We start from the raw sequence: 15238 nt of genomic DNA, 5'->3' as shown, positions 1-15238 counted from the left end.
ACACATGCACATATTTATCAGTATATATACTGTGCATGCCTCGCTCTACACTTTTACACACATTCAGATGTCAAAACCATGTATCAAACCATATCAAATTCCCTCACCTCAAGCTAACAAGAAAATATTTAGTTAGTGATCTTACTGACAGACTGTCAGATGGAGAAAACTGGTAAAGTCTTAAACACATAATTCTCATGTCTAAAAATATCATGTAGGGCAAATTACATTCATGTTTTACTTATCTGCTCCTCTGCTGGAGATAATATTGTCATCACTACTCATTCCTTACTCTCTCAGTCCTTCTTTGTTTCTGACCATCTGTGACATTTGAACTCTCCTCCACATCTCTCCTGTTGATATCTATAACCCCCTACGTCTTCCCCAGGATGATTGCAATGCGTCCCGGTGCAGAACAGAACATGATGGTGGAGGTGAACTACCGTCAGGGCCGTGACGGCACCACGTTGGACACGGTGGTGCAGGATGTATATGTGTGCGCCAGCATGGAGTTCCTTCTCACGGTGGCAGACATCTTTCTCAAGGCCACCCAGCAGGGTTTTGCTCAAGTGCCCCAACCCAAGAACAGTTCTGGAGCGGGAGAGAAAAAGACTATTAACTCTTCTACCATATCTAAAGAGTCAGGTGAGTTAACCATACCAGTTTTAACTTAGTTCAAAGTGATCTGCAAGTTCTCTTAATCAGACACAGCCACGTGAAGAGCATGTGGGAGAAATTATGACTTTGTTTTCCTTTTGGATCTTTTGTTTTGTGTCTGTGGTAACATAATAAGTTATATATTGTGCGTTATAAATGTAGAGTTAAAGAAGAATTTCATTATTCTGACATGATTTGTACCCTGTTGCCTTACAACTTGAACTGAAGTTTTCCTCTGATACTCTGTGCCGCTGTCAACTGTAGCTCCAGCTGTGGTGTCAAAGACAGAGATGAATGTTCTGGTGCGTAACCCGGAGATTGTGTTTGTGGCTGACCTGACGCGTGCTGACGCCCCGGCCCTGGTGATGACCACACAGTGTGAACTAGTGATGAAAAGTGGTGCTGAGGGATCACAGATGACGGCTGTCATCAAGGACCTCAAGGTTTGTCTTGTCATTGTAATATAACCCAGAAAAAAGCAGATTATTAAAATTATTATAAAGTTGTCTTGCATGCAAAAATAACCAATATAACAATGGTTTGATTACGGCTTTTTTGTAGGTAGTGGCGTGTCCCTTCTTGAGAGAGAAGAGGAAAAATAATGTGACCACAGTGCTGCAGCCGTGTCAGGTGGTTTTCCAGAGTAATCCGACCTCACCTTCATCTCAGGCTATGAAGGTCTCCATCAATTCTCTTACACTGAAGGTAGTTATTGTATTACTATCGTCACACCTTCTGAATCCAGGAATATTAAATCTATTAAATGCTTTTTCTTCAAATACAAATGTTAGAAAGTTTGTTCCAGAGATTAAGTTGTTCCATCTAAACGTCAATGATAATAAAGGCCAAATTAATGGCTTTTAAACCAACTGTAGTGTGTTGTAGTCCCATCCTTAATGGGAGATCAATTTGTCTCTTTTTTAACTAACTGCTTTTTATGCATCCATTCAGTTAAAAGAGACATAAAGTCGGTCAATATTGTCTGGTTTCACAAACTTACAAGAGGGCTTCTTCCGGTGGAAACATTGAAATTTAGTTTTGAACTATGAAATTGGTATAAAATAGTTGTATGTCTCTGCGATCTGACTCTCTGCCCAGGTATCTCCCATCATCATCAACACAGTGATGACCATCCAGTCTGCACTGACTCCCACTGCAGAGACCCCCGAGCAGCTGGATAGTCCCGTTCCCGTGGACCTGTGGGAGAAACGGGGCTGGAAGGAGCTCAAACTGTGGTTCCTGGACGAGGATGGGGATGAAGACATCAAGTCACAAGTCCCACTGAAACCACTGGGAGAGTCATTACAGGTATTGGCTGCATTGTGACTCAACTGATAATACTGTATGGTTGTTTTTTATTTATTAACTTTGGTCACGTTTGTACGACAAACCGTTAATTTGTTCTGCAGTGGTATTTTATTCAATGCACATAGAATACTAGTTTGGTGCTTAAGCACAGGTCGTGTCATTTCATTGGCTATCCATCCCTGCAGGTGACCATCAAATCGATATGTCTGACTCTGGAGGCTGGAGTGGGACACCGCACTAGCCCCATGCTTCTGGCAAAATCCTCCTTCCATGGAGATGTCAAAGACTGGTCCACACTCATTAACTTACACAGCGAGCTCAACCTGGAGGTAACACACACAAGCATTATATTTATGTCCTTAATCCTAGGACCTTATCCAAATTCTGGCATTTAGATTTAAATACAAATTTAAAGATTTGTAAAATAGCCCAAGAGCAGTGTTTGACTTTTGCAGTTGTTTTCTGTGTTTTTGATATTATTTGTTCATTCAAATATGAGGAATGCACAATATTCTTTAAAGGAACGGTGTGTAACATTTCGGGGGATCCATTAGCAGAAATGGAATATAATATTCATAACTATTTTTTCATTAGTGTATAATCACCTGAAACTAAGTATTGTTGTGTTTTCGTTAGCTTAGAATGAGCCCTTCATATCTACATAGGGAGCGGGTCCTCTTCACGGAGTCCGCCATGTTGCTCGCCATGTTTCTACAGTAGCCCAGAACGGACAAACCAAAGACTGGCTCTAGAGAGAGCCTTTCACATTTTTAAATTTTTGAAGGGAGGAGTGAGCGGAGGGGTACTCAGTTGGTTGCAATCTGCAACCACACCACTAGATGCCACCAAATTCTTCACACTGTCCCTTTAAGATGATTATATATTTTTGTACTTTACATAGACCTACTGATGGTAATCCACCATAATATTTCAAACCTATTCCAGCTTGTTATGGCCAGAACTCATGTGGCTGTAAAGGTTCCTGAAGTTTTCTTATGTTTTGTACTGTATTGTATTTTGCCTTTAGGTTCTCTATTACAATGAGGTGATGGGAGTGTGGGAACCGCTGCTGGAGCCCTTAGAAGATACAAGAGATGGAGAAGATACAAAAGATGTTTTCAGATCATGGAGACTGGAACTGAAGGTAATGATGTACATAAACACAAAACACACACACATATATACAGTATATACAGTATATACTCACACATGCACACGGTGTTTCTAACTTTCCACTATCCTCTAACCAGATGAAGAAGAAGCCAGTGAAGCACTCAGGTTTATCAGATGAAGTGGACTTCAATGTCCCAGACTATAAGACGGTCATCGTCATCAGCAGTAAAGACCAGCTCAACATCACCCTCTCCAAGTGTGGACTGGCCATGCTGAGTAACCTGGGCACGGTAAGAGAAGGACTTGAATCATTTTAACAGGAAGTCTAAGGATAGGCGGTCATCTATAGTTAGTGTTCTTACCTTTTTTCAGGCATTTGCAGAGGCTGCCAAACAGACCGATGACGCCTTCCAGAAGGATGAAGCTCCGTTTGTAGTGAAAAACCGCCTGGGCCTGCCAGTGTCCGTCCGCCACAGTGAGTTGTTTTGTCCCATCGGCCAGCAGAGCACCAACAGCACTGTGAAGCTGCAGGACGGGGAAACCCTCGGGATGGACTATTCCACAACAGACTCCGACCAATTCTCAGCAATGATCTCCTTGAGTGGAAAGGACTACTACATACAGCCCAGTAAGTTAACCTGTATACACAATTATACTGTATATGCACATGCAAAAGTCAATCTTTAGTTGTTCAAATATCTTCAATTACACATTACTTAGATCTAGGAAACACTGATGCAACATTTGTAAACGTATTTTATTGCAATAGTACAGTAACAGAGATATTAGCATCACAAAAATGTTTTGTCAGTTGAACCCCTAGACCTAAACGCCCTTTACCAACTCCCACTCCACCCTTATCAACACACCCCCTTATTCAAATATTTGCACATAAATATGAAAATGCATTACATATAAAGTAAATAAATAATAAGAATAAAATAAAATAATAATGATAATAGATAAAATGTAGTATATACAAGATCTTAAGTGCTATTCACCCTTTAAGTGATTGCTCGGCTTGATGATATTAACTAGTTGCCAATGATTGGAGAACTTTGCAGTTGAACTCAGCTTAACTTTACAATGAAGTTAAAGCACAACATGTAAATGATAAAAGCAGATTTAATTTTTATAATATTACCTAATTGAACTGGTGATTATCTCCTTCGACGAATGTCATCATCCATCCCATCTCCCTCTCCTGCATTTCTTGTTGCTTTTCATCATCAAACTATCTAATATAAGAAAAATGTCAAAATGAAATACTTAAAAGTATATATAGTAAATATATAATTTAAGGTAATTCAGACAAGGATTTATATTTATTAAGCATTACTGTTTATTTGTATGAATAAGGATTAATAATATTGATTAATAATATAATTTTGGCTTAATGTTTGTTAAAAGGATAATGATTTTGTTTCTCTTCCAAACTTGATTATTATTTTAACAAGCTGTTTAGTTTGTTGTCTTTATGTGGCTATGGTGTGTATAAATGTGTTTGACTGTATGTGTGTGAACCTGACGAAGAATAGCCAAAGTTTATAGTAGTGCTAATTGAGATGCTCTTATTTCCTCTGCCCTCTCCAGCTCCGATGGGCCACACCTCAGCCAGTGTGATCCCCCTGATCAAGGTGGGCCGGGGGATGTACAGTGTAATGCACACAGACTCAGGAGTCACTCGTTTCCTGGTCTGTCAGATTTACTCTGTGGAGGGCAGCAAGTACATCAAGATCCGCTCTCCTTTCCAGGTACCGCACTGATTATGTTATACATGTTTATTCTTACGTTTATCTTATCTGTAAAATATATTTCATGGTGGGTTGTGATATTATAAATTACACTTTCCCTTCAAGGTACATTGATCCCCTAGTGGATCTCTTGTAATTAAATATGTATTGCAATTACTGTATATCAAGTTCCTTGTATATTACACCAAAATCACTCAAAAGGTTTTAATTCTTTTCAAGATTAATGATAATAAGCAGCAGTACCAGCAGAGGCAGAACATTATGTATTACAACATAATAGGATTAGAAATCAAATTGAAATACAAGAAGATACATCTCCAAAACGTAATTGTTTTTCTCTCCTTTTCATGCAGATCATCAATCATTTCTCAATCCCATTCAAAGTTTTTGAAGGATCAACATTACTGGGTACATCGCTCCCTACTGAAGAGTTCTGTGTGCCTCTGGACTCGTATAGGTGAGACACTTACACAAGCCTAAATATCTACACTCACATCTTCATACAGTCTCTTTTTTGTTTCCTTTTCCCTCTGCACAAGACAGCAAACAGATAGTATAATGAAGGGCAGCACACACATAAGTAGTTCACACTCCTTCACCCACATCTGCTCTCTCCTGCCCCCCTCAGGTCTGAGCTAAGCCTTCAGCCGATAACAGAGGACGATGCTGACGATCAGGCTGAACAGTTTAATTGCTCAGAGGGCTTCAGCTACGAAGATGTCAGCAACCAGCAGCTTGAGTCGCGCCTCCAGCAGACCTGCCATCGCCGTGGAGATCAGGGTGGCGTGCTGATGGTCAACATGGTGCCATTAAAAGATGCTGTGGCATTCAAAGATACTGGAGATGTTGGGGAGAACTTTGATGTGCCCTTTGTGCTTCACTTGTGGCCTTCCATCCTGCTGCGCAACTTGCTGCCTTACCCCATCTCTTACAAACTGAAGGTATGACCAGTGGGCAACCTCCGGGGTCTGAGAAGTGAAGTCAATGTGAAAGTGCCTTAAACTTGCATTCTTTCTAATAGCCAGCAAAAAGAAGTCTGGTTGTAAGAAGTCTATGAGAAAATGAGCCTACTTCTCACTTGATTTATTACCTCAGTAAACATCGGAAACATGAGTTTATGGTCTCAATCGCTAGTTTCAAGTCTTCTTCAATACAGCATGATGTTCATTTAGTAAATTATGGTCCCATTTAGAGTCAAATAGACCATAAAGCAGGGTATGCTTTAGGGCGGGGCTACATTGTGATTGACAGGTTGCTTTTTAAACTTCGTTAGGACACTGACATTTGAGACTTGAGAGTTGGCTACTGAACAGCAACGTTTGGATGAAAGAAATAACCCGATATGCCCTTTTCACACCAGCCATTTGGACATGTCATTGCAGTGTAAAAACAGGTGTAATTAATAACATGAATTATGGCCCTGTTCCAATTAGGTGGGCCAGGACCCTGGTATTGTGCATGCTGGCTTACTGGATTGGCTGTGACACACTAAATAGAATGGGAACCATAATTCATTTTATCAATTACACCTGTCTTTATGCATTTGTTATCATACCATCATGTGTTACAAGCTCTAAAGCTCATCATGTGTTACAAGCTCTAAAGCTCATCTGTGTGCCTGTTATTTAACAGGACAGTGGAGACCCTGCCCCTGAGGCCACTCTGGACCCGGGCCACTCTGCCCAGCTTCACACTGCAGTCATCAACAAATCAACTCTTGATCTCTGCCTACTGAGCTACTTGGCTCAGGACTGGTCCTCTGAGTACAGGTTTGACTTCAGTTTCATTCATTGTTGATGTTTTACTTTCCCATTGCTGTCTTGCTTCTCTGTTATTGTGAAAAGGGCATTTATCTTTATAGGAGGGCCATAGTTCCCAGAGTAGTATGTTTTTAAGCCTACAACACAGGAAGATATACTGTATATATATATATATATAGCTAAAATCACTTGCGTTCTGCAACAACATTTCTCATCGGATTAAACAAATTATCCTGTCATACAGTCTCAAGAGTGACCAGGAAGAGATCACCTTCATAGTGTTCCAGTCTCTACGAGAGCATGACGAAGACGACGGTGAAGGGACGGAGAGGAAGAAGGCTGAGTTGGATATAGCAGTGCACGTTAAATATGACCAGGGACAAACGGTGGTTGCTATCCACTCACCATATTGGATGGTGAACAAGACGGGCAGGTTGCTGCAGTACAAGGCCGATGATATCCACCGTAAACACCCGCTGGACTACGACATGCCCCTGCTCTTCTCCTTCAAGCCTCGTTACTTCCTGAAAAACAACAAGGTAAGAGGGTCTCAAAGTTAATTCGAAAATCATATCACTATTGTTAAACTAAGAAACTAAGTACTTTAGTCATGGACAAATCCTTTGTGCCAAAAGGGAAAAATACTGACACTTTGAGGCCAGCTTAAAGTCAATGTTTCTTTGCTCAAACACTGGAACAATGAGATGATCCAAAGATCTCATATCCATAACCTCTTGCTGTCATTTCCTAGTGTTTATGAAATGTAATGTAATTCTTTTCATCCCTCAGGTCCGTCTTATGATCTCAGACAGTGAACTCTCTGATGATTTCTCCCTGGATACAGTTGGTAGCTATGGAGATGTCAAATGTAAAGGCCGATACAAAGATTACCAGGTAAGATTTTCCAACAGAAGCTGATATTCAGACACACTTTTCATTTAGACTGACTGTCACATACGTTTTATTTAAAGAGACAGATGTTTTGAATGGAATATTCAGTGACTTTTGTAAGTAACTAATGCAGGTTTGTTATTGAATATAATTGTTATTTATGTATTTGTGTGATGTCTTTCTGACGTCAGGTTGGTGTGAAGATTGACGCCAGCAGTTTCAGTCTGACCCGCGTCGTGACCTTCGTGCCGTTTTACATGCTGGTCAACAGAACCAAGCACAGCGTCTTCATATGTGAAGTGGGGCAAGAGACCTGGACCGAGGCTCAGCCTGAACAGGTCAGAGCATCTGGGTTTCCCTGCACATGCATTTTTTGTTTTGGAATACTGCTGTTTTACAGCCAGTGAATTGTACTGTACTTAAATGGCAGCAACAAATGAATACCACGCAGTAGATTTACCTGACAGTCATATAGTTTTGACTCTCACTAATGTCAAGTACAATTGTATTTGTTTTTGCTATTAATTCTTGACTTGCTAAACATTTCAATTCTTTTTGACTTTTAAATTAAGTGTCTGGATTAGGAAGATACGTTACTGATTATAGATGTACAGGTTGGGTTTTTCAAATACTGAATGATTTACTGTGTAACATGTTCAGATGAAACCCTTATTGTACAGTGGTAGTGAAGGTTTTGTTTTATGCCACATTTAGTCAGCCATTCCCTTCTGGCCTGAGAACGACACCACCAAGCGACTGAAGATCAAAGTGGAAGGTTGTTTATTGCCTCCTCGGACTATTGACTTCACACGACCAGAAAACTGCCTCTTGCTGCATCTGGACAACTCTGTGAGTACATGGACATTTTTTGTGTTGTCCCTTCACGTTAAGTAATTTACTACAAGATACACTATGTTTGTATTAAGACCTTGTTTCCATCTGTGATAGTTAATGTTCAGGTATGTCTCTTCCTGATGAAATGTACTCAAATTGGCTTCAAGAGCATTTAAGAAACTCTTATAGTGATCACATCTGTCCGGGTGAAATTGATCACTATAAGTGGAATATTATTATAACCAAATTTTTTTGTTCTTCATTTCTCATGCAGATTACCATCTAATTTACATTTGCATATTTATTATATGAATACAAAGTAATGAAACGGACCGCTTTTCTATTTAACTGGCTGGCTGCCAATTGTCCTACCTTCTCCATCACCGAGGGTGAGGCATTGCCATTTTTTGGCGGCACTGCAGGGCGGGCAGCACATGCAGTTCGACGGCGCCCCTTTGCCGGGGCTCCTTGCTCGTTCACCCGTTGAGCTGCATGGAGGGAGGTGGGCACTGTTTGTGCTGCCGGCGCTGCATTGCCACAGAGCTGGTTGAGAATTGGCAGAGTTTCACTTTAGGGGTGTTATGTGACCAGGTATTATCAATCCACTTGATGAGGGCGGCTTCAACCACATGCACTTTCCCTGTGCGCATTCATTTTTCAGTCAGAGTAAATAACTCTTTTTTCCTGTCATGATTTCAATGTTAACACAGCACCAGCCGGTCCGTGAGGCAGAGTATCAAGGGAGTAAAGTAAAAAACAAAACAAAAATGTAATTGACGTTAGTCTAACGTAGTTTTAAAATGTTTTTCCATATGTTCTCATGCATGAAAAGACCCAAAATGAACACTATAAGTGGACTACTAATTATTTAAACAGCATTTGTATAGGAATTATTCTGTCCCAAGCTTTTTGATCCATATAAGTGATTGATCACCGTAACTGTCATCACTATCTGTGGTTTCCACTGTACTATATTCCAGTATGTAGACCGCTATTTGTTTTGTTTCTGCAGGTGGGTGGGATCACCGTAGATGTGAACTTGGCTGAGCACTCGGCCACAATCCGATTCTCTGAGTATCACGACGGCGCGGCCCCTTTCCTCATCATCAACCACACAAAAGATCAGATTCTGCAGTTCCATCAGAGGTAAGAGGACAGAAGGACAGTTAGAAGGAAATAAATACTTACTAATTACTTGCTGGGGAGGTTGTATTTGCCAATAGGCTCAGACTGGGGAGGAGGATAGTTACATGATAGATGAAGCTTGTCACCACAGTTCATCATGTCATTAAACATGTGACACACTTAAACTACCACAGAAATGAAAAATGAACTGAATTGTGAACTGAAAAATGAACTGTTTGAGATGCAGGAGAGAGGAAGGAGACGGGGAGTGAATGAGAAAAGGAGTGAGATGTATTTTAAGTATTTGCTGAGGATGGATTGGCACCACATATTTCATTTTGCTGAAGCTAAATTTAAGACTTAAACTTTTGTAGGAAATGATGTTTGCTTGGAACCTGTTATCTTCAGTTAAAGTGTGCATAACATTTCCTGCTGCTTTATTTCATAATATTTCAGTGCTTCTTTGGCGAAATGTTGTCTGTAAATGTGCTTTCAAAGTGCTCATTTGAATTACGTTGCGGATGTGCCACACTCACCTTAACATGAAGAAGTGCACAATCAAGTGTTAACAGAAAAACTCTCAAAAGTCAAAGTAGGATGTTTTGCCAGTTTGACTATTCATTCAGCCTCTGTGTGTTGTTTTCATTTTAGGTTTTCTGCTTATTTCTATCTCAGAATGTTTTGTTTCTGTATGACGTCTTTTCATATTACTCATTTTGTAAACAGCAGGTTTTAATTTTTACCAACAAAGTAGGATTTCTTCATGCACAACATTCACATTTCATCGATATGTGTTTTGCAGATATGCTGAATGACAATAATGTTTTCTCTCATTGCAGCAGCCTTCAACAGTTTAGTTAATGATAACTAACAGTGTTTGTTTTGTTGTGGGTCATGCAGCGCAGCAGAAACCAGTTGGGTGGCTGACCAGCTACTCGACCTCTCCTTCTCAGGGGAGGAGGACAGGTAGAAAAATATGAAAAGGGGAAACTCTTCTGACACACTCTGAACTCAGACAAAGATGGAGAATTAAGGATGGGAGAATAAAACGGCCTCAGATAGCTAGTTTAACGGCTAGCTTATGCAAAATGAGGGAGCCGAGGATGACACCAGATGGAAGAATTAAGTATAGCATGAAAACACTGAAAAAAAACACTAACCATTTACGGGGCAGGCAAGAGGACAGAAGCACACAAATGATGCAGCATGTAAATATGAATTGGTGTAACATTATAACAGTCACTTCACTGTGACATCAAACTCGAGTGCAGAGTGTGGTCAGATCAAGAGTGCAGGTAAAGAAAAGTAGAAGAAGAAGACTGCTTCGGCTCTGATTCTGGTTTGTCTGTGTAATCTGCTCCTCACCCTTACCAATGACAAATAAATACTCTATCAGCCTTGTCAGAAATTATATTATAAGACATGGTTGTGCTGTAATCAGCTCACATTACCTCAGTCTTGGAAAGAGAGAGGTAAGCGGAGGGGTACTCAGTTGGTTGCAATCTGCAACCACACCACTAGATGCCGCAAAATCCTACACACTGTACCTTTAAGTATGTGTATCACGAAAGTACTTACACTAAGATTATACTGTATGCTTCAAAACGGACATCTATGTTGTCACACTGTTTCCCAAATTATTTATTTATAAAGGACCTGCTTAATTATCCATCTATCTTTTTTTATTGATTGCTAAAAATTGACTCTAAACTAAACTGTTAAAGGCCCATTGGGGTAGAGTGAAAGGAGCAGGTTAGACATCTAAACCCATCTACTCATGTATTACTATGTTCCTTTGATCTCTTACCAAGTGTTAAATCATCTTGACTTGAAGAAACACTAGCTTTGAATGCTGCTGACTGGATGGGATTCTGCCGGTGGAATCTCACCTCCTGCTTCTTCCAGTAGTTCTGTTGCTTGACTAGTATTCTCTTATTTTCCATCTCCATCTGTAGATTATGGCTTATTTCATGTTCTTATGTCTGCTTTGTCTCAGTATCTAAGTGAACATGCATATTTAAACCTTATCTCTCCAGCGGAGGTATTGTGGACTTTTCGGTGTTTAGCCGTCGTACTGTCATATTCTGTCATATTTCTGTTTGTTGATGGGAACTGTTTGTGTTGGACAGGTACTTTGGATTGGATGGTTGTCATGGCGGTATAGTCTTGGTGGCTGGGCTCTGTTTTATTGTCCTCTGTTTAACTGTACCTTTGTCTTGCATTATTTGCTTTCTGTCATCTCAAATCGGTGGAATATTATTTCTTGATTTCCAGCAGTTGTAAGTAATGTTACTGATATATACAGCATGTGTGTGTGTGTGTGTGTGTGTGTGTGTGTGTGTGTGTGCGTGTCTGGGTGGGTTTCAGCTCTCAGAAGGAGGCGGAGCAGGAGGAGCTGGAGGCTGGGAAAGCTGTGCACTACACCTGGAGCGAACCCACTGGGTCCAGAGAGCTTTACTGGAAGTGTGGTACTTACAGTGGGAAGCTGAAGAGCGAGAAGGTACTGTGCTGGACCTGAGACACAATAATGTTTGTGGTTGAGGATTTTTATTTAACCTTTATTTCACCAGGATAGTCTCTTGATATTTTCAACCTCTTTTACAACGGGGTCCTGGCCAAGATGGCAGCTTAAAAGTTTAATAAAAACACAATTAACGGACTTAAAAACAAAATTAAACATTTCACATAAAGAGACATTTAGTGCTCAAATAATCTTTAATCCTGTTTTTAAATTTTTTGTATGCTTATAAAACAATTGAGTTTAAAATGTCTCTGTTGCTCACACCATGATGAGGGTCTAAAAACTCTAAAAGCAAAGAACATACCTAATTTGTCCACATGAATGAAGGTTGCAGCTACTGATTGAGTTTTAAGAAGGCAGGCTGTTAACGTTCCATTCTATAGTTGTATAAAGAACGCAAACCGTCTTTCTCATACAAACTGCAATGATGTGTGCAGAAACCAAATCGTAATGCAGTATGATATATATATAGAAATAATACAATATTTATCAATTCATTAGATCACTCAACAAACATCTTAATTTCTCACCTAGTCCAAACAAAGTAAAGATCCTTTTTTCCAGCGGATTGCAGGGAACCGGTCTGCTTTCAGTATTAAAGCAAAATGTGTTACCTTACACACAGACCTTGTAGACATCACACTCTGTACTTTTTCTTTGCTCAAGAATTTACATAGAACATTTTAGAAAACAAAAATACCCTGTGTTGTTAACTAAAGCATGTGATGGTATTAAGATCATTTAGTAAATACAGTCTTAATATCTACCTGATGGCGTTATGCTAATATTTTTTTATTAATGAGATTAATTTCACTGTGTTGCATGGTATCTGATCCAAATAAAATAACATCTTGAGTCTCACTTTTTGAAATGTACAGTTTTAAATATTTTTAGGTGAGACCGGTATTATAGTGGCAGTGGATACTATTGCTGACTACATGCTAAATCATATACAGTATGTTTGGTGACGATGTGTAGTTGTCGTGAACAATCCGTCAAAATTGAGTCTAGTTCATCCATTTTTCTGCATCTTTTAGGGCCGCGTAATAGTCTTTTTTGCATATAATAATATTACATATCAGCACAGTTTAACCTTTGTTGTGTTTCAGATGTGAGCACAATTCTTACATGAGACACTATGATATTTGTTTAAACAGTCTGTGTGTTTTTCTGCTCTTGCATCTTTAGGATTTGCGTGTGGACATGAACAATGAGGGGAAACTGTTTGTGATATCCTTTTATGAAGGTAAAGTACAAGGAGCTTGAAATGAAATGCCCAGAACTCTAAACTGTTTTCTGTAATTTTGCTTTACACAGTTTTATATTCTCTTAAAATTATCCTCACAATTTCCAGTTTATTGTAACACAATTGCGAGAAAAATACAAAAAAAATAGAGTTTACAAAACAAATAGACAGCAAGGTGGCATATTGATCACAGGATTCAGGCCTAAGCTTGTGTTCATCCTTGATGAATTAAATAATGAATCACTGAATTACTACCAGCTTTAGGGACACAACGCTGTAACTCATCCTGGCTTCTGACCTTTGGGGATAAATAAAATGTTAAATCATTATGGTTTGGGTTTATTGTTGATCCAAAGGTCTCCAGCGCGTCGTGCTGTTCACTGAAGAGCAGCGTATCTACAAGGTGCTCTGTGAGAGCGAGAAGGCGCAGCTGGCCGAACAGGAAATCATCCTGTCGCTACAGAACATGGGCGTGTCTCTGGTCAACAACAGCAGCGGCCAGGAGGTCTCCTTTATTGGGATCACAAGGTAGATAACAGCAACATGCACACGTTGACACATAGACACGTAATAAAAAGCACACAACCTGGCTAGGTTCATGTTATGACCATGGCTCACTGCCAATTCAATACATCACAATGTGTATGTGTTATGGCATAGTGATGCTGTGCTATTGTTTGCTTTGTAAATGGTATTACAAGTCAACATACCTGAAGATCGACTCAAAAATTGGAGATCCACTTATATCACAAGAGGGTGCTATGTTAAATGTTTGTTACTGTGGAATAACATATGTAATAGTAACAAAATCTTTTTACCTATAAATCATGTAATCTTAATACTGAAGTAAAATGCATATGTATTTGCATGATGTTAGGCCACTCCTGGTTAATCCTGCAGGTCTATACCATGCAATGATTTCACACTCATTCATTACTCCTTTCTTGTCACAGCTCTGATGTGGTGTGGGAATTAAAGCCCAAGAAGAAGAATCGGTGGAAGACTCTGAGCACTAAAGAAGCTGATATACTGGAGGAGAGCTTCAAAAAGTACATTGAAACTGGATCTCCAGACCACGGCATCTTCGACCTGCAAAACAACATCCAGGTTAGAGACTAAATACTGTATATATTCAGCTTTTATGATTTGAACTAGTAACAAGTATTTGATCAAATTTGAAAATATACAAACCAAAGCTGTCCATTTCACGTTACCCATGTAGGGTGTATACTCATTAGGGCTGTCAATCGATTATAATATTGAATCATGATTAATTGCATGATTGTCCATGATTAATCACAATTAATCACACTTTTTTTTATCCTTAACTGTTCAAAATGTACTTTAAAGGGAGATTTGTCAAGTATTTAATACTCTTATCAACATGGGAGTGAGCAAATATTCTTGCTTCATGCAAATGTATATATTTATTATTGTAAATCAATTAACAACACAAAACAATAACAAATGTTGTCCAGAAACCCTCACAGGTACTGCATTTAGCATAAAAAATATGATTAAATCATAACATGGCAAACTCAAGCCCAACAGGCAACAACAGCTGTCAGTGTGTCAGTGTGCTGACTTGACTATGACTTGCCCCAAACTGCATGTGATTATCATAAAGTGGGCATGTCTGTAAAGGGGAGACTCGTGGGTACCCATAGAACCCATTTTCATTCTCATAGCTTGAGGTCAGAGGTCAAGGGACACCTTTGAAAATGGCTCTGCCAGTTTTTCCTGGTCAAAACGTAGCATAAGTTTGGAGCGTATTCTAGCCTCCTTCGTGACAAGCTAGTATGCCATGGTTGGTACCAATGTATTCCTTATGTTTTCTTATTTCATATGATAACAGTATCTTCACTCTACCTTTAAAACTGAGCCCGCAACAACCTCCAAAAGATCGATTGCGTTAATGTGTTACAGAAATTAGTGGCGTTAAAATTCATTTGTGTTAACGCGTTATTATCGCGTCATTTTGACAGCCCTATTACTCATTCAAATTGACTTTAAAAAGTTGCAGGTGGTA

At 39.5% G+C, this 15238-nt stretch overlaps 1 protein-coding gene across 3 annotated transcripts in view; it reads left to right on the top strand.

Moving 5' to 3' along the window:
• vps13a (vacuolar protein sorting 13 homolog A) overlaps window positions 1-15238 on the top strand; it is a 46187-nt gene that overhangs the window by 20051 nt on the left and 10898 nt on the right. For 2 of the 3 annotated variants that reach the window (XM_074637826.1, XM_074637829.1), the window contains exons 38-59: window positions 389-645; window positions 922-1100; window positions 1219-1362; window positions 1756-1965; window positions 2151-2294; window positions 2993-3109; window positions 3216-3368; window positions 3451-3706; window positions 4672-4832; window positions 5186-5289; window positions 5461-5773; window positions 6465-6601; window positions 6837-7131; window positions 7382-7486; window positions 7675-7821; window positions 8198-8332; window positions 9330-9463; window positions 10343-10408; window positions 11810-11942; window positions 13152-13209; window positions 13566-13737; window positions 14163-14316. In XM_074637826.1, coding sequence (XP_074493927.1) covers window positions 389-645; window positions 922-1100; window positions 1219-1362; window positions 1756-1965; window positions 2151-2294; window positions 2993-3109; window positions 3216-3368; window positions 3451-3706; window positions 4672-4832; window positions 5186-5289; window positions 5461-5773; window positions 6465-6601; window positions 6837-7131; window positions 7382-7486; window positions 7675-7821; window positions 8198-8332; window positions 9330-9463; window positions 10343-10408; window positions 11810-11942; window positions 13152-13209; window positions 13566-13737; window positions 14163-14316 — 3574 coding nt within the window. The remainder of the gene's footprint in view (window positions 1-388; window positions 646-921; window positions 1101-1218; window positions 1363-1755; window positions 1966-2150; window positions 2295-2992; window positions 3110-3215; window positions 3369-3450; window positions 3707-4671; window positions 4833-5185; window positions 5290-5460; window positions 5774-6464; window positions 6602-6836; window positions 7132-7381; window positions 7487-7674; window positions 7822-8197; window positions 8333-9329; window positions 9464-10342; window positions 10409-11809; window positions 11943-13151; window positions 13210-13565; window positions 13738-14162; window positions 14317-15238) is intronic. The other variant, XM_074637828.1, reaches the window with a different exon arrangement.

This window comes from Sebastes fasciatus, chromosome 6 (assembly GCF_043250625.1).
Source record: "Sebastes fasciatus isolate fSebFas1 chromosome 6, fSebFas1.pri, whole genome shotgun sequence".
NCBI classification, from domain to species: domain Eukaryota; kingdom Metazoa; phylum Chordata; class Actinopteri; order Perciformes; family Sebastidae; genus Sebastes; species Sebastes fasciatus.
The sequence above is the reverse complement of the archived record's forward strand: the minus strand, read 5'-3'. Positions and strand labels throughout refer to the sequence as shown.